Genomic DNA, 19,695 nt, shown 5'->3' with positions numbered 1-19,695 from the left:
GTCTCCACATGTCCATTAAGGGTAGTAGATATTCACCTTGTCCATTAAGGGTAGTAGATATTCACCTTGTCTCTACATGTCCATTAAGGGTAGTAGATATTCACCTTGTCTCTACATGTCCATTAAGGGTAGTAGATATTCACCTTGTCCATTAAGGGTAGTAGATATTCACCTTGTCCATTAAGGGTAGTAGATATTCACCTCGTCTCTACATGTCCATTAAGGGTAGTAGATATTCACCTTGTCTCTACATGTCCATTAAGGGTAGTAGATATTCACCTTGTCCATTAAGGGTAGTAGATATTCACCTTGTCCATTAAGGGTAGTAGATATTCACCTTGTCTCTACATGTCCATTAAGGGTAGTAGATATTCACCATGTCCATTAAGGGTAGTAGATATTCACCTTGTCTCTACATGTCCATTAAGGGTAGTAGATATTCACCTTGTCCATTAAGGGTAGTAGATATTCACCTCGTCTCTACATGTCCATTAAGGGTAGTAGATATTCACCTTGTCTCTACATGTCCATTAAGGGGAGTAGATATTCACCTTGTCTCTACATGTCCATTAAGGGTAGTAGATATTCACCTTGTCCATTAAGGGTAGTAGATATTCACCTTGTCTCTACATGTCCATTAAGGGTAGTAGATATTCACCTTGTCTCCACATGTCCATTAAGGGTAGTAGATATTCACCTTGTCTCTACATGTCCATTAAGGGGAGTAGATATTCACCTTGTCTCTACATGTCCATTAAGGGTAGTAGATATTCACCTTGTCCATTAAGGGTAGTAGATATTCACCTTGTCTCTACATGTCCATTAAGGGTAGTATATATTCACCTTGTCTCCACATGTCCATTAAGGGTAGTATATATTCACCTTGTCTCTACATGTCCATTAAGGGTAGTAGATATTCACCTTGTCTCCACATGTCCATTAAGGGTAGTTGCTAAGTAGGCCATAGCAAAGTCTCTCTCTCTCTGTCTCAATTCATTTCATTTCAAATGACTTTATTGTCAGGGGAAACATATGTTAACGATGCCAAAGCAAGTGAAGTAGATAATAAACCAAAGTGAAATAAACCATAAAAATGAACAGTAAACATTACATTAACAGAAGTTCCAAAGGAATAGACACATTTCATAAATATTTGTTGTATTTACAATGGTGTTTGTTCTTCACTGGTTGACCTTTTCTTGTGGCAACAGGTCACAAATCTTGCTGCTGTGATGTCACACTGTGGTATTTCACCCAGTAGATATGGGAGTTTATCAAAATTGGATTTGTTTTCTAATTCTTTGTGGGTCTGTGTAATCTGAAGCAAATCTCTCTCTCTTTGTCACACACACACACACACACACACACACACACACACACACACCACACATTACACACACACCACACCACACATTACACACACACCACACACACATTACACACACACCAAGAGTCAATGGGTCGATACTTGCGCTATGCTCCTCTCTAGCGGCCAACGTGTGCATTGTGTGTAAAGTATGAGGAGGATAAAAACATTTTTTTAAAGAAGTCCGTAACCAAACAAACTGTGGAAAAAAGTCAACGGGTCTGAATACTTTCCGAAGGCTCTGGATGTAGTCCGTTTTACAACGACTGGATTCAACTGAAATGTGTCTTCCGCATTTAACCCACCTACCTCTGAATCAGACGTTCTGCTCCTGATAATGCAGGATAATGTACACCGACGTCAGACAGATCCAGCATATGAACTCCATCTGCAGCAGATTTCAGTTTAGAACGGGAAATTCATGTGTTTGCGCAACAAATGTTAGTTTATCGATTCGTTGCTCTAATCCACCCGAAACGTTCCAAACGAAAACGTATCGTCCCTGTATCGTATCGCAGCCCATTTATCTAGTTACGTATCGTATCGCAGCCCATTTATCTAGTTACGTATCGTATCGTCTTGAAAGGGTCATCCTTACTCATTATGTATCCACTTACCTGTGCCTTAGTGATGCAGTCAGAGAAGGAGAAAATGTACAGGTTTTATACAGACCACCTACTCCCCCACCAGTCTGCTGATATCAAATAAATCACGAGACATTTACTCAGCAGAGGCCCAGTCCTTATATCACAGTATCATACCATAATAATAACATTTATAATAATATCATAATAAGACAGCCACCACATTTAGATTTTAGTAACTCAAATAAAACTCAATACTTGTCAAAAGGTTTTCAATAGCAGGAGGTTTATTGAAACACCTTGACGTTTTGACTGGTCTGATAACAGTTCAGTTACACACACACACACACACACACACACACACACAGGTTCTTTCTCACACACACACGTCACATGACCAGTCTTAAAAAACATACAGGTCTCTCTCACACTATGAATAGCAGCTTCATACACCTGAGACAACACACATCTCTTCAAAACAACAAAATCCAGAAACTGAAATCCAGTCGTCAACAACAACAAATCGAACAAAAAGAGACGAAAATAAATCTACATTAAATTTAAATCTCTTTTTAAAACATTTCACATTTGATAAAAAAAAAGTCTTACTAAACATTCTGGTTGATACATATCGTACCAATATATTGATTCACTTCATGACCGGTTGGTTCTACGTTAAAATTATATATAAAACATTTTTTTTTTTTTTTTTACAAAACTCCTTTCAGTTGTTGAGAGCAGGGAGATGGAGCATATTGAAAAAGCATATTTTTTATTTGTATAGAAAAATCCAAGGAACACACATGTAACAAAAGCAACAAGAATGTGAACCACGAACACACACAACCATATATATTCAGTAGCCGATACTAGTAGGTCGAGACTTTACTACTGACAGCTCCACAACCAGCCAGAAGGACCACAGGCTCAGAACTATTGTCAACACTGACAGCTCCATCCAGAATTCTGCAGACTAATGAAGACTGACCACCAAACGTTTAGAACAGAAGAAAATATGGAATGATGATGGAAAATCAAAGATGGGAGGAAGAGGAGAGGAAATGGGAGGAAGAGGCTAATTCAAAATCAGGTAATCACCTCGAGATAAAAATGGAAGGGGAGTGGAAAGACGGGTCCTGTATGTCGTCCGTTCCAACCCCATCAGTCACCCAGCGTCCCAAACGGCACCCTATTTAGTGCACTACTTTAAACCAGGGCCTATAGGGGCCAAAGGCAGTGCATTACTTTAAACCAGGGCCTATAGGGGCCAAAGGCAGTGCACTACTTTAGACCAGGGCCTATAGGGGCCAAAGTCAGTGCACTACTTTAGACCAGGGCCTATAGGGGCCAAAGTCAGTGCACTACTTTAGACCAGGGCCTATAGGGGCCAAAGGCAGTGCATTACTTTAAACCAGGGCCTATAGGGGCCAAAGGCAGTGCACTACTTTAGACCAGGGCCTATAGGGGCCAAAGTCAGTGCACTACTTTAGACCAGGGCCTATAGGGGCCAAAGTCAGTGCACTACTTTAGACCAGGGCCTATAGGGGCCAAAGTCAGTGCACTACTTTAGACCAGGGCCTATAGGGGCCAAAGGCAGTGCACTACTTTAGACCAGGGCCTATAGGGGCCAAAGGCAGTGCACTACTTTAGACCAGGGCCTATAGGGGCCAAAGTAGTGCACTACATAGGGAATAGGGTGCCACTTGGGACGCAGCACAGGGTTCCGTCCCTACATTCATCCAGGGTCTCACAGCTCCGTGTTCTTCCCAGGCAGAGCCACCTTTCGCTGGATGTCTTCGTCAGACGAGACCCCCACGCTCTTCTTCTCCGGTGACACCGCCTTTACCTTTTTATTCATGGTCTTCTCTCCTTCCTGGCTGCCACCGTCACTTCCTCCCACGTCTTTGCTCTTCTTTTTCCCACCTCCCTTCTTTTTCTTCTTCTTCTTCTCCTCGGAGATGGCTGCCACGTCTCCCTTCTTTGAGTACTCCTCTTTCAGGCAGGCTGAAGAAGTGAGAAGAACCTTTAAAAATAAATAACTACTTTTTGATAACAATAACATTCCAAACTACTTAATCAGATTCCGTGTTTTTGCCTTCCTTGAGTGTGTTATCCGAGTGTGTCCTGTCCCTGTATACAGTGCTTCCAGGAAGTATTCATACCCCTGAACCTTTTCCACATTGTGTTACAGCCAGAATTTAAAATTTATTTTAAAAACGTAGATCGTGTCACTGACAATACTCCATGTCAAAGTGGAACGTTTTCTTTTATTAATAAAACATTTAAAAGCTGAAATGTCTTGATCCAATAAGTAATTCAACCGCCTTTATTATGGCAAACCTAAAAAAGTTCAGGAGTTAACCGCTACTAAACAAGTCACATTATATATGCATGGACTCACTGTATGCAAGTGTTAGATAGTGTCGTGTCTGTGACTATCAGTAAATGTGAAGACTTATTTTATCAAATAAATTCTCTATGTGTAATTTAATTACACGATTAAACAAATCATGTAACTTTAACTAGGAAGTCGGGGGCACCACGGAATTTTTTTGTTTATAGAGCGTCAATTTCCCGAATATTACTCTTCAGATATTTTATTATCTTATAGATTAGTCATTCTCATTAATGTATCATTATTACCTCATCAGTTCTCAGACTAGTAGTTCTACGTCTAGGATTTGCTCTTATTCTGTAGTGATCGATAGTCAGAGTTTATCCATTTCCAGCCGTGTAGCCAAAACTACAGCTGTACGGTGGGGCGTCAGTTAGCCTAGTGGTTAGAGTGTTGGGCCAGTAACCGAAAGCTTGCTAGATTGAATCCCCATGCTGACAAGATAAAAAATCTGTCGTTCTGCCAACTAACCCACTGTTTCCCGGTAAGCCGTCATTGTAAATAAGAATTTGTTCTTAACTGACTTGCCTAGTTACATTTTTTTATATGGTCTCTGTGGTCTATAGAATTGTAGCCGTTCCAACGTGGGGACTCTGTCCCGGCGTTCTCTGACTTAATGTAAATTATGTAGGAAGTGGGTTTTATACTTTTTGGAAGAAGGGGCGGTTCTATGACGCTTAATGTGATGTCTGGGCTCACGGGGGTGTGGCCACTGACTAGTTAAACTATATATGAAAACCTTCTAAATGAGAAATTGGCTTAACGTCACATTACATCTTTAAACAAATATTTCCATGTTTAATCACATACGTTTCACAATATTTAGATGTAAACCTGACAGCTGGGAAATGTACACTTTAAGAGATACAGTTATGTTGTGATTCCTGTCCTTCATGAGATCACCAAACGAAACACACTCGTCATGACTGTCCCTTAAGTGTACACGGACCACTCCCACATTCTCAAAAATAGAAATATTGTTTAATTATTCTAACTTTTAATGTCCAAGGGTCTCTGTGTTCCACAGTTTACATTCCAATCTGGAACACTACAGAGCATAGAGGGGGTGTATTTTATGACCGACCATAAAACAGACGACTTCCCGCTCTCCCCCTCTACCAGAGAGACCCAGTGTAACCTGATCCTTCAGATCATCACAGGAGAGTCATGACATTCCCCCTCTACGAGAGAGAGGACGCTGTAGAGGACCCAGTGTAACCTGATCCATCACAGGAGAGTCATGACATTCCCCCTCTACGAGAGACCACGCTGTAACCTGATCCTTCAGATCATCACAATAGGTAAAACAAAACAGACATTGAATATCCCTTTGAGCACGTTGAAGATATTATTTCCACTTTATGTATCAAATATTTCAAAACATGCATCCTGTTTTCAATAAGGCTCTAATTGTGTAACTGCAAAATGTTTTGCAAAGAAATTAACTTCTTGTCCTGAATACAAAGTATTATGTTTGGGGCAAATCCAATACCACTCTTCACCAAGCCTGGTGGTAGCTGCATCATGTTATGGGTATGTCGTTGGCAAGGACTAGGGAGTTAAGGATAAAAAGAAACAGAATAGAGTCACAGTCAACATCCTAGAGGAAAACCTGGTTCAGTCTGCTTTCCACCAGACACTGGGAGATGAATTCCCCTTTCAGCAGGACAATAACCTAAAACACAAGGCCGAATATACACTGGAGTTGGTTACCAAGATGACGTTGAATGTTCCCGAGTGGCCAAGTTCAGGACTGGGCGATATGGCCAAAAATATAATGGTATTTTTCACATTTTTTGACAGTATGATGTTATTTTATGTTTTTGATTAATACAAGTTATAAATTTGCTTTATGGGTAGTGATCCTAGGGTGGCAACACACATTCTAAGTGATTCCAATGGCTCTTTCTCCATTCTGATTGGTTTATACTGTTCAATTCAACTTCAAACTCAAATTACTTCCTGCATTTCCATCAAGTTCTGTATTTCCTGCACTATGGGCAAAAAGACTAGACCTTATTTTTAACCAAATGTTGCAATTTGGGATTTTCATCAAAACCCTTGGGTGAACTTTTGGAATCATGGAAATAGAATGTTTATTATAATTCTATAGTTAGAATATAAATAAATAGCGGCCACTTAGTGTTTTTTTTTTTAACTAGGCAAGTCAGTTAAGTACAAATTCTTATTTTCAATGACGGCCTTGTTCAGGGGCAAAACGACAGATTTTTTACCTCGTCAGCTCGGGGATACGATCTTGCAACCTTCCGGTTACTAGTCCGACGCGCTAACCACTAGGCCACCCTGCCGCCTCTAACCACTAGGCCACCCTGCCGCCTCTAACCACTAGGCCACCCTGCCGCCTCTAACCACTAGGCCACCCTGCCGCCTCTAACCACTAGGCCACCCTGCCGCCTCTAACCACTAGGCCACCCTGCCGCCTCTAACCACTAGGCCACCCTGCCGCCTCTAACCACTAGGCCACCCTGCCGCCTCTAACCACTAGGCCACCCTGCCGCCTCTAACCACTAGGCCACCCTGCCGCCTCTAACCACTAGGCCACCCTGCCGCCTCTAACCACTAGGCCACCCTGCCGCCTCTAACCACTAGGCCACCCTGCCGCCTCTAACCACTAGGCCACCCTGCCGCCTCTAACCACTAGGCCACCCTGCCGCCTCTAACCACTAGGCCACCCTGCCGCCTCTAACCACTAGGCCACCCTGCCGCCTCTAACCACTAGGCCACCCTGCCGCCTCTAACCACTAGGCCACCCTGCCGCCTCTAACCACTAGGCCACCCTGCCGCCTCTAACCACTAGGCCACCCTGCCGCCTCTAACCACTAGGCCACCCTGCCGCCTCTAACCACTAGGCCACCCTGCCGCCTCTAACCACTAGGCCACCCTGCCGCCTCTAACCACTAGGCCACCCTGCCGCCTCTAACCACTAGGCCACCCTGCCGCCTCTAACCACTAGGCCACCCTGACGCCTCTAACCACTAGGCCACCCTGACGCCTCTAACCACTAGGCCACCCTGACGCCTCTAACCACTAGGCCACCTGCCGCCTCTAACCACTAGGCCACCTGCCGCCTCTAACCACTAGGCTACCTGCCGCCCTGTTTGACATGACAACGAAATGAAAATCCCATGGACGAGTTATTGTGACAGGGTAGGAACGAAAGTGATGTTCAGTGTTTCCTAGGGGACTATATAATCTTTGGCTACATTACATCTTTATTCATATAGCCAACATATTCATGCTTTGCCTATTCCTCTTTGAATTAGAAGATACTATTGCACAAACATGCTGATTTAAGCCTCCATCAGTACTGGTATCAGGCTGTATTAGCTACTGTAGCTACGTTTGCTCTGACTCAGTACTTTTATCAGTTAGTTAGCTAGCCAGATAACTAGCGATTAGCATTAGTGGCTAACACGATTTAGCTTAACTTGCTAAGAACATACAAACTAGCTGTTTGCAGATGTAAGAAACACAAACTAATATTGTAATTATAGAACGCTTGTGGATTTCTATTAAAATCAAGACGGAAACGACGTTGTCGTCAACATTGTTGCATTGACCAGGCAGACCGAGTGTCTCGTTGTCAAGCAACAACAAACCGCTCCTTGAGTGACAGGGGGCGGGACTAGGTCTGTGTGGAAAGGGGAACGGAGAGAGAGAGAGAGAGGGAGCAGAGAGGGATGACTCAAGTTGCGGAGTAAACTATAAAAATGGACGTTATACACAGCGTATCACATTTAACAAATCAAACACTCAAATACCGGTATAGAAGGTAAAGTAAAAACCCAAATCGGTCCGTGCATAAATACCGGTGTATAGTAAAATACGGTATACCGCCCAGACCTAGCCTAGTTAATTTTGACTTAAATCGGATATAAATAAAAAAAAATCTATGGCAAGACTTGAAAACGTATATCTGGCAATGATCAACAATCAATCTGTCAGAGCTTGAAGAATAAAAAAATAATGTGTAAATGTTGAAAGCTCTTAGATAATTACCCAGAAAGACTCACAGCTGTAATCGCTGCCAAAGGTGATTCTACAAAGTATTGATTCAGGGCTGTGAATACTTCTGTAAATTAGAAATGTCTATATTACATTTGCAAACATCTCTAAAAACATGTTCACTGTCATTATGGGTTGTTGCCAATTGAATACATTTTTAATTCAGGCTGTAACACAACAACATGTGGAAAAAGTCAAGGGGTATGAATACTTTCTGAAGGCTCCGTGTTAAGTGTGTGTGTGCGTGTATATATATATGTGGTCGTGTGTATCTGTGTGTGTGTGTGTGGTCGTGCGTATCTGTGTGTGTGTGTGGTCGTGCGTATCTGTGTGTGTGTGTGGTCGTGCGTATCTGTGTGTGTGTGTGGTCGTGCGTATCTGTGTGTGTGTGTGGTCGTGCGTATCTGTGTGTGTGTGTGTGTGTGTGGTCGTGCGTATCTGTGTTAGGTCTGTGTGTGTGTGTGTGTGTGTGTGTGTGTGTGTGGTCGTGCGTATCTGTGTGTATTACCGGTGTCCTGTCCCTTCAGAACGTGTTTCTCACAGAGGTAGGTGGTGAGATCTTCCTCCTGACTGCCTTTGTACCAGTCCTCAATAACCTCCTCATACTTCTCTACCATAACATCACACTGAGACACAGAGAGAGAGACAGAGACACACAGAGAGAGAGAGAGAGAGAGAGAGAGAGAGAGAGAGAGAGAGAGAGACAGAGACAGAGACAGAGAGAGAGACAGGCACACCGAAGAATAAAACAAATGTCTTTGTGAATAATATCAAATACATTTGTAAAACGTTGATTGATCCTCACCTGCTTCTTGAGATCGGCGACCTCTGCGGAGGTTTCGTTCCAGAGCTCATAGGGGATGTCCATCACGACCTTCACCCCCTTATGGACCAGCCCATGCAGGGTAGAGAAGGTCTCAGACATGCCCTAGGGAGGGAGGGGGACATGACCTCTATTACACACTTTCAACTACAACCCTGGAGAGAGAGCATTTAAAATACATTTATAAGACGGTAAATACATTTATAAGACAGTAAATACATTTATAAGACAGTAAATACATTTATAAGACAGTAATGTATTTTTCAACTTGTCCAGCATAACCCAATAAAGTAAATGTGGTCCATTAGAGAAAGCAAGAGAGGGGTGAGGGTGGGAGAGAGGCGGGGTGAGGGTGGGAGAGAGGCGGGGTGAGGGTGGGAGAGAGGCGGGGTGAGGGTGGGAGAGAGGCGGGGTGAGGGTGGGAGAGAGGCGGGGTGAGGGTGGGAGAGAGGCGGGGTGAGGGTGGGAGAGAGGCGGGGTGAGGGTCGGAGAGAGGCGGGGCGAGGGTGGGAGAGAGGCGGGGTGAGGGTGGGAGAGAGGCGGGGTGAGGGTCGGAGAGAGGCGGGGCGAGGGTGGGAGAGAGGCGGGGTGAGGGTGGGAGAGAGGCGGGGTGAGGGTGGGAGAGGAGGGAAAGGAGAGATATGTGTGTTATATTTGTTATCACGTCAATAACAAGACAGTGTGTCCTTGTACTCAGTGAGCCTGCCGAAACACACAGACCTTGGCCCTGACCTGTAAACACACAGACACTGACCTTGGCAAAGCGGTTGCTGCCCTCCCTCTCCTTGTGTAGGTTGTAGCCAGAGAGCCTCTGACACACATTCTCCACAACCTCAATGAAACGGATGTCTCTATAGACAGACAGAGACAGAGAGACAGACAGACAGAGACACAGAGACAGACAGAGAGACTCAGAGACAGACAGAGACAGACAGAGAATTACGAAGAAAAGAGATGCAGGCTGGTTTTAGTATACACACTATTTAACTGAGCCTTTCTTCAAACATTCACAAGTTGACTCTGACAACCTCCACTTCATATAGTTCGACAGAGATTCCTATTTATAAAGGCTAGGCCGCCTCCCACAGGAAGCGACCTGGACCAAGTTCTTGTCCCCTGCTACCATAGCAGCCCTGCTATCTCCACGGCGACGACAGAGAGGAAATAGACACACCGCTCCATCTACAGTTAAAGCTTCTAAAGCTAGTGAACAAAGGCTGTGGGTAGAAGTGACAGATCTTGGATCAGTTTACCCTCACCAGACCATAACATCAAAGCATTTGTATCTCCTATAAAGTGTGTGTCTCTGTCTACATTAGAGATAAATTTAACCCTATATATAGTGCCCTATTCCCTATATATATATATATATATATATATTATATATATATATATAGTGCACTATTCCCTATATATAGTGCACTACTTTTGACCAGGGCCCACAGGGATGCACATATGGTGCCATTAGGGCCTCATAAAATTGATCAAATCATACTACAACTAGGGCTGGGAATATCTGAAGTTCTCAAACTAATTTTTGTTGTAAAATATATATTTTTTAAAGGTCAAATACACTGCATTTCAAACAGTCAGGAATAATCTAATGAATTTAGGTCTTATTATATTATATCTAGGCTAAATATAAATCTTTATATTTCCATTTGGATCTATTTGCTAGCTAACGAGGCATAACAGTTGAATAGTTATGATCACACCGTTCTGAACATCATGTTAGCCTGTCCACTTTGTTCATGTTGACATCAAGTGGCCCACCTTGTTACTCAGAATGAAAAGGTGGCAATTCCTTATTTTATAAATGGTGTTTTATGATTATTGAACATTTATAAAAACACAGACAGCTAACAGTCTTTGGCTAAAATGCTGCTAGCGAGACGTAGTACAGCAACTCGACAAACTGACCATTCATTTTCCACAATCAATGTTCATTGATACTCCTGTTTTAGATTATAGGGTCCCCTAGGAAACACTGAACATCACTTTGGTTCCTACCCTGTCACAATAACTCCTCCATGTCTGCTCTACGTACAATTTGAGGAGTTGAAACATAAAAAGGATATAGTTAAAGGTTAACGTGTCTTTATTACAGTAAGATTGTCTATTACAGTAAGATAGTGTCTTCCATGTGTTTCGGTGTCCATATGACGAATTCTGTTGCACCAAACCCTCAAAATGCAAATAGTGAGTTGAAACCGCTTGTCAGAGAGGAAGAAGTGGCCTCTCTTTGTTGTTGTGAGTGGCAGGGGGAGGGGCTTGGAGTGAGGGGGAGGGGCTTGGTGTGAGGGGGGGGGGCTTGGTGTGTACAAACAGAGAGGAAGAGGTGAATCGAGAGGTTTCACTCCCGCCGAAATATGGGCAAAAAAAATATGCATTTCCATGGACTTATTTTGGACTTACAATGACTCCCATAGTTTAGGGTGAAGATGTGAGCATCTCGTCATTATATACAATGACTCCCATAGTTTAGGGTGAAGATGTGAGCATCTCGTCATTATATACAATGACTCCCATAGTTTAGGGTGAAGACGTGAGCATCTCGTCATTATATACAGATCTCTGGTGTAAATGGGAAAGTGCAAACAACACAGAAGGACTGAAGGAGACAAGACCAAAAAGACAAGCTAATAAAAAATTTTTTTTTTTTTTTACTTGATTCTTGCAATACAGCCATTTGGAATATCGAGCAATAACATACATTGAAATGACTTCGATATAACGCCCAGCCTTGAGTACAACGAGCGGAAGGAGGTCGGGCTGCCTTTTGAGAATTCATAGGCGATCGAATAAACTACTAGCTAACGTGCAATCTTTTGTAAATAAAATTGACGACCTACGAGGAAGATTAAAAACTGTAATATGTTATGCTCCACAGAGTCGTGGCTGAACGACAGCATGAATAACATACAGCTGGCAGGTTACACGCTGTACCGGCAGGATAGAACAGCAGCCTCTGGTAAGACAAGGGGTGGCAGGTTACACGCTGTACCGGCAGGATAGAACAGCAGCCTCTGGTAAGATAAGAGGTGGCGGGTTACACGCTGTACCGGCAGGATAGAACAGCAGCCTCTGGTAAGATAAGAGGTGGCGGGTTACACGCTGTACCGGCAGGATAGAACAGCAGCCTCTGGTAAGACAAGGGGTGGCAGGTTACACGCTGTACCGGCAGGATAGAACAGCAGCCTCTGGTAAGATAAGAGGTGGCGGGTTATACACTGTATCAGATAGAACAGCAGCCTCTGGTAAGATAAGAGGTGGCAGGTTATACACTGTATCAGCAGGACAGCAGCCTCTGGTAAGACAAGGGGTGGCGGGTTACACGCTGTACCGGCAGGATAGAACAGCAGCCTCTGGTAAGACACGGGGTGGCAGGTTATACACTGTATCAGCAGGACAGCAGTCTCTGGTAAGACAAGGGGTGGCTGGTTATACACTGTATCAGCAGGATAGAACAGCAGCCTCTGGTAAGACAAGGGGTGGCTGGTTACACGCTGTATCAGCAGGATAGAACAGCAGCCTCTGGTAAGACAAGGGGTGGCAGGTTATACACTGTATCAGCAGGACAGCAGTCTCTGGTAAGACAAGGGGTGGCTGGTTACACGCTGTACCGGCAGGATAGAACAGCAGCCTCTGGTAAGACAAGGGGTGGCTGGTTACACGCTGTATCAGCAGGATAGAACAGCAGCCTCTGGTAAGACAAGGGGTGGCTGGTTATACACTGTATCAGCAGGATAGAACAGCAGCCTCTGGTAAGACAAGGGGTGGCAGGTTATACACTGTATCAGCAGGATAGAACAGCAGCCTCTGGTAAGACAAGGGGTGGCAGGTTATACACTGTATCAGCAGGATAGAACAGCAGCCTCTGGTAAGACAAGGGGTGGCAGGTTATACACTGTATCAGCAGGACAGAACAGCAGCCTCTGGTAAGACAAGGGGTGGTGGGTTATACACTGTACCGGCAGGATAGAACAGCAGCCTCTGGTAAGACAAGGGGTGGCTGGTTATACACTGTATCAGCAGGATAGAACAGCAGCCTCTGGTAAGACAAGGGGTGGCAGGTTATACACTGTATCAGCAGGACAGAACAGCAGCCTCTGGTAAGACAAGGGGTGGTGGGTTATACACTGTACCGGCAGGATAGAACAGCAGCCTCTGGTAAGACAAGGGGTGGCAGGTTATACGCTGTACCGGCAGGATAGAACAGCAGCCTCTGGTAAGACAAGGGGTGGCTGGTTACACACTGTACCGGCAGGATAGAACAGCAGCCTCTGGTAAGACGAGGGGTGGCGGACTATGCATATATGTAAACAACAGCTGGTGCACAATATCTAAGGAAGACTCTAGGTTTTGCTCGCCTGAGGTAGAGTATCTCATGATAAGCTGTAGACCACACTATCTGCCTGGAGAGTTTTCATCTGTATTTTTCGTAGCTGTCTACATACCACCACAGACTGATGCTGGCACTAAGACAGCGCTCAATGAGCTGTATACCACTATAAGCAAACAGGAAAACGCTCATCCAGAGGCAGCGCTCCTAGTGGCCGGGCACTTTAATGCAGGTAAACTTAAATCAGTTTTACCAAATTTCTATCAGCTAAATGTGCAACCAGAGGAGAAAAAAAAAGAACTCTAGTCCACCTTTACTCCACACAGAGACGTACAAAGCTCTCCCTCGCCCTCCATTTGGAAAATCTGACCATAATTCTATCCTCCTGATTCCTGCTTACAAGCAAAAACTAAAGCAGGAAGCACCAGTGACTCGGTCTATTAAAAAAGTGGTGCAGATGAAGCAGATGCTAAGCTACAGGACAGTTTTGCTAGCGCAGACTGGAATATGTTCCGGAATTCCTCCAATGGCATTGAGGAGTACACCACATCAGTCACTGGCTTCATCAATAAGTGTATCGATGACGTCGTCCTCACATTGACTGTACATACATACCCCAACCAGAAACCATGGATTACAGACAGCATCCGCACCGAGCTAAAGGCTAGAGCTGCCGCTTTCAAGGAGCAGGACTCTAACCCGGAAGCTTATAAGAAATCCCGCTTATGCCCTGCGACGAACCATCAAACAGGCAAAGCGTCAATACAGGACTAAGATTAAATTGTACTACATCGGCTCCGACGCTTGTCGGATGTGGCAGGGCTTGCAAATCATTACACACTACAAAGGGAAGCACAGCCGCGAGCTGCCCAGTGACACGAGCCTACCAGACGAGCTAAACGACTTCTATGCTCGCTTCAAGGCAAGTAACACTGAAACATGCATGAGAGCACCAGCTGTTCCGGACGACTGTGTGATCACGCTCTCCGCAGCCGATGTAAAACCTTTAAACAGGTCAACAATCACAAGCATGCAGGGCCAGACGGATTACCAGGACGTGTACTCCGAGCATGCGCTGACCAACTGGAAGGTGTCTTCACTGACATTTTCAACGTCTCCCTGTCTGAGTCAGTAATACCAACATGTTTCAAGCAGACCACCATAGTCCCTGTGCCCAAGAACACTAAGGTAACCTGCCTAAATGACTACCGACCCATAACACTCACGTCTGTAGCCATGAAGTGCTTTGAAAGGCTGGTCATGGCTCACATCAACACCATTATCCCAGAAACCCTAGACCCATTCCAATTTGCATACCGCTCCAACAGATCCACAGATGACGCAATCTCTATTGCACTCCACACTGCCCTTTCCCACCTGGACAAAAGGAACACCTATGTGAGAATGCTATTCATTGACTCCAGCTCAGCGTTCAACATCATAGTGCCCTCAAAGCTCATCAATATGCTAAGGACCCTGGGACTAAACACCTCCCTCTGCAACTGGATCCTGGACTTCCCAACAGGCTGCCCCCAGGCGGTAAGAGTAGGTAACAACACACTGATCCTCAACACGGGGGCCCCTCGGGGGTGTGTGCTCAGTCCCCTCCTGTACTCCCTGTTCACTCATGACTGAAACACCATCATTAAGTTTGCCGATGACACAGTGGTAGGCCTGAATCACCGACAACGACGAGAGAGCCTATAGGGAGGAGGTCAGAGACCTGACCGTGTGGTGCCAGGACAACAACCTCTCCCTCAATGTGATCAAGATTGTGGACTACAGGAAAAGGAGGACCGAGCATGTCCCTATTCTCATCGACAGGGCTGTAGTGAAGCAGGTTGAGAGCTTCAAGTTCCTTGGTGTCCACATCAACAACAAACTAACATGGTCCAAGCACACCAAGACAGTCGTGAAGAGGGCACGACAAAACATATTCCTCCTCAGGAGACTGAAAAGATTTGGCATGGGTCCTCAGATCCTCAAAAGGTTCTACAGCTGCACCATCGAGAGCATCCTGACTGGTTGCATCACTGCTTGGTATGGCAACTGCTCGGCCTCCGACCGCAAGGCACTACAGAGGGTAGTGAGAATGGCCCAGTACATCACTGGGGCCAAGCTTCCTGCCATCCAGGACCGCTATACCAGGCAGTGTCAGAGGAAGGCCCTAAAAATTGTCAAAGGCTCCAGCCACCCTAGTCATAGACTCTCTGCTACCGCACAGCAAGTTGTACCCGGAGCGCCAAGTCTAGGTCCAAGAGGTTTCTAAACAGCTTCTACCCCCAAGCCATAAGACTCCTGAACATCTAATCAAATTGATACCCAGACTATTTGCATTGCCCCCCCCCCCCCCCTTTTACACCACTGCTACTCTGTTATTATCTATGCATAGTCACTTTAATAACTCTACCTACATGTACGTATTACCTCAATTACCTCAACTAACCGGTACCTCCTGTATATAGTCTCACTTATTGTCATTTTACTGCTGCTCTTTAACTACTTGTTACTTTTAGTTATTATTCTTGTTTTTTAAACAGTATTGTTGGTTAGGGGCTTGTAAGTAAGCATTTCACTGTAAGGGCTACACCTGTTGTATTCGGCACATGTGACTAATAAAAAATTATTTTTACTACACACTACTAGAGAATTCAGCAATAGATTATTCGGAGTCATTTCACATCCCATGTCCTCACACTATAAATGATAGTAAGGTGTAATGAAAGTCACTTACGACTTGACATATTTGATTGGCGGAGCTCCCTTGTTGTTGTCAAGGAAACGGTAGTTCCTCTCAATGACTTCCTTGGTTTTCCCCGTCTCGTCAAAGGCAGACTTCATCTCGATACTCACAAACTTACACACTAGGTGGAGAGAGAGAGAGAGAAAGACAGAGACAGAGACAGAGAGACACAGAGACACAGAGAGAGAAGTTGAAGATGACAAAGGTTAAGACAAGAGGATTCTAATATCCCATAAGTCTTTGCAACAATTGGACCAGCTATTGTAGTTAGCACCGGCGCTGATCTCAGGAATCTGTTTATTTTCAAAAAGCTTCCATGTGGAATCATAACTTGTCCTAACCTTTTATCTTCAACCTAGTATTTTTGCAAGATGGCGCCGACAGATTGTCACCTCGAGTCCTTACGAAACTATGCTGTATTTTATGTATTATTTCTTAAATTGTTACCAACATATTTTAAGTCTTATTATATACAGCCGGAAAGAACTACTGGATATAAGAGTGATGTCAACTTACCAACATTACAACTTTCCCGAAAGGGATCCTCTGTTTGGACCACCACCTAGGACAATGGATCTAATCCCAGAAACCGACCCAAGACAACAGCGCCGCAGAAGGGACAGACGGAGTGGCCTCCTGGTCAGACTCCGTAGACGTACACGTCGCCCACCGCTCCCGGAGTATACTACTCGCCAATGACAACAAGGTAGATGAAATTCGAGCAAGGGTTGTCTTCCAGAGATTGTAACATTCTCAGTTTCACGGAAACATGGCTCTCTCGGGATATGTTGTAGGAATCGGTTCCGCCACCGGGCTTCACCATGCATCGCGCAGACAGAGATAAACACCTCTCTAGGAAGAGGAAGGGCGGAGGTGTATGCAGCCAACATGGAAGGAGGTGAAGGCACTCGGAGTATGGTGTCAGGAAAACAACCTCTCACTCAACGTCAACAAAACAAAGGAGATGATCGAGGACTTCAGGAAACAGCAGAGGGAGCACTCCCCTATCCACATCGACGGGACAGCAGTGGAGAAGGTGAAAAGTTTAGTTCCTCGGCGTACACATCACGGACAAACTGAAATGGTCCACCCACAAAGACAGTATGGCGAAGAAGGCGCCACGGCGCCTCTTCAACCTCAGGAGGCTGAAGAAATTTGGCTTGTCACCCAAAATCCTGACTAACTTCTGCAGATGCACAATCGAGAGCATCTTGCCAGGCTGTATCACCGCCTGGTACAGCAACAGCTCCGCTCACAACCGTAAGGCTCTCCAGAGGGTGGTGAGGTCTGCACAACGCATCACCGGGGACAAACTACCTGTCCTCCAGGACACCTACACCACCCGATGTCACAGGAAGGCTAAAAAGATCATCAAGGACATCAACCACCTGAGCCATTGCCTGTTCACCCCGCTATCATCCAGAAGGCGAGGTCAGTACAGGTGCATCAAAGCAGGAACCGAGAAACAGCTTCTATCTCAAGGCCATCAGACTGTTAAACAGCCATCACTAACTCAGAGGCTGCTGTCTACATTGAGACCCAATCACTGGCCACTAACAAATTGATCACTAGTCACTTTAAATAATGCCACTTTAATAATGTTTACATATCTTACATTACTCATCTTATATGTATATACTGTATTTTATAACATTATTGCACGTTGCCTATGCCGCTCGCATATTCTCATTCACCCCTTTCAGATGTGTGTATTAGGTAGTTGTTGGGGAATTATTAGATTACTTGTTAGATGTTACTAGTCCAACGCTCTAACCACTAGGCTACCTGCCGCCCCATTAGGGTTAGGGGAGGGTTTGGCCGGGGTACGCAGTCATTGTAAAATAACAATTTGTTCTTAACTGGCCACACATATTTATAGGGTTTGTGTTCCCACACGGACATATCTCCATGTTACGGCGCTTGTTTACGGAGAAACAGACGGATGACAGAGACGACCACCTGTGTGTATGTAACTGAGGAGGATCTGTGTAAACCTACAGTTTATGTATCTTAAAGATAATACAATTGGCCTGACTTTTTGTAATGGCGTTACTGCGTATAAATAAATCACACAATTCACTGGCGACACTAAACGTCTCTCCCTGTCAAGCATCATTCCGGCGTATTACCATAATTACCAAATTCTACAGCGCGGATGGCTTCATCGAGGATTTTTCTTTGCAGGGTTAAACTAAAACGTCAGGATTGTAGTTCAGTACGAGGTGTTTATAGCGGAGAACTCTTGGAATGAGGCAGAAAGCCTTGTTGATTAAAGAGTAGGTAATATAAACATAACCACATGTAACATATGGATTTGCATTAGTATACGGATCAAGAGTCCCAATGCTAAGTTAGCCTACACCTCACTTTCCTATTTCTCGAGAGCAACTAGTAGGCTATCAGGGATGAGAAAATACACAATGCAACGCGTTCTAGCTAATAGAATGAATGAAATATGCGTATAACTTAAAAGGGAACGAATGAACAACATCGTTACAGTCCTCTGGCAAAGGCTAGCCAAGAATTCCCAACTCCTACTTGATCGTGGAGTACCTGCTATTATCAGGGTATTGCATGCTCAGATGTCAAAGACAATACAATACAATATTTATTTGGGGTTTCCAAATGGAAGTAAGGAATCCTCGCTTCCTACCTTCACATTTATTGGGGAGATTAACCCATTCGTCATCTCCCTCTTTCTTCTCCGCTCCTTCGACCAAAGCGCTCAACAAAAACACCGTCACGCAAGTAAACCAAATCATTCTGACTAAATGTTGTTGTCTAGTAATTAATAAAACAAAATGTCTACAGTATGTCAGACCGTTAGATTCGCTACTTGTACATGTCGCTCTCAACCTGTTACTGATTTACATGCTTCACTTCCGCCTTGTTTAGCGCTACATATCACAGCTGGACCGCTCTGAACCAATCACAGGCAGAGAACTGGCATCACTCGACCAATCAGGGAAGGAGACGAGAAGGGTTGTAGCCCTTATGCTCTGGTTACTTTACGCACATATCTAGGATCAGTTTGCGTCCCCAAATGTTTGTGGCGTAATTACGTAGAACATCCAACAGAGGACGCCATTATCTTATTTTTACACAGCGTCATTTATTTTATTTTACCGCCAGACCTTACATTACAGAGTATGTACCCCATCCTCCCGGTTACAGCTCTCCAGGAAGAATACTGGCCAAATATCCTTCCCAATGCCCTTCTATGCCTCCTCGAATCAAAGTTTATTGGTAATGTACACAGATCTGAAGATTGTATTGATTTTATTCTAGCGCCAACAGTGCAGTAAAAATACCTAGTAATACAAACAACACCCACATAACCCAAAAAGTTAAAAGAAAGAAATGAAGAAATATCAGAACAAATAATGTGAAAGTTGTCCCGATAACCACTGAAACAA

At 44.5% G+C, this 19,695-nt stretch overlaps 1 protein-coding gene across 2 annotated transcripts; it reads right to left on the bottom strand.

Moving 5' to 3' along the window:
- Positions 1 to 2,219: 2,219 nt before the first annotated feature.
- LOC129865964 (protein canopy homolog 3-like) lies at positions 2,220 to 19,183 on the bottom strand. 2 transcript variants are annotated; one of them, XM_055939067.1, is made up of 6 exons: positions 18,933 to 19,182; positions 16,271 to 16,400; positions 9,949 to 10,045; positions 9,177 to 9,299; positions 8,880 to 8,997; positions 2,220 to 3,954 (listed from the first exon to the last, which is right to left on the bottom strand). In XM_055939067.1, the coding sequence occupies exons 1-6, from the start codon at positions 19,039 to 19,041 to the stop codon at positions 3,698 to 3,700; spliced, it is 834 nt and encodes a 277-aa protein (XP_055795042.1). In that variant the 5' UTR covers positions 19,042 to 19,182; the 3' UTR covers positions 2,220 to 3,697. The 2 variants fall into 2 exon arrangements, with proteins under 2 accessions (XP_055795042.1, XP_055795043.1); XM_055939068.1 differs by having other exon boundaries at positions 3,740 to 3,973; positions 18,933 to 19,183.
- Positions 19,184 to 19,695: the final 512 nt, after the last annotated feature.

This window comes from Salvelinus fontinalis, chromosome 11 (genome assembly GCF_029448725.1).
Source record: "Salvelinus fontinalis isolate EN_2023a chromosome 11, ASM2944872v1, whole genome shotgun sequence".
In the NCBI taxonomy this organism is placed as follows: domain Eukaryota; kingdom Metazoa; phylum Chordata; class Actinopteri; order Salmoniformes; family Salmonidae; genus Salvelinus; species Salvelinus fontinalis.
The sequence above is the reverse complement of the archived record's forward strand: the minus strand, read 5'-3'. Positions and strand labels throughout refer to the sequence as shown.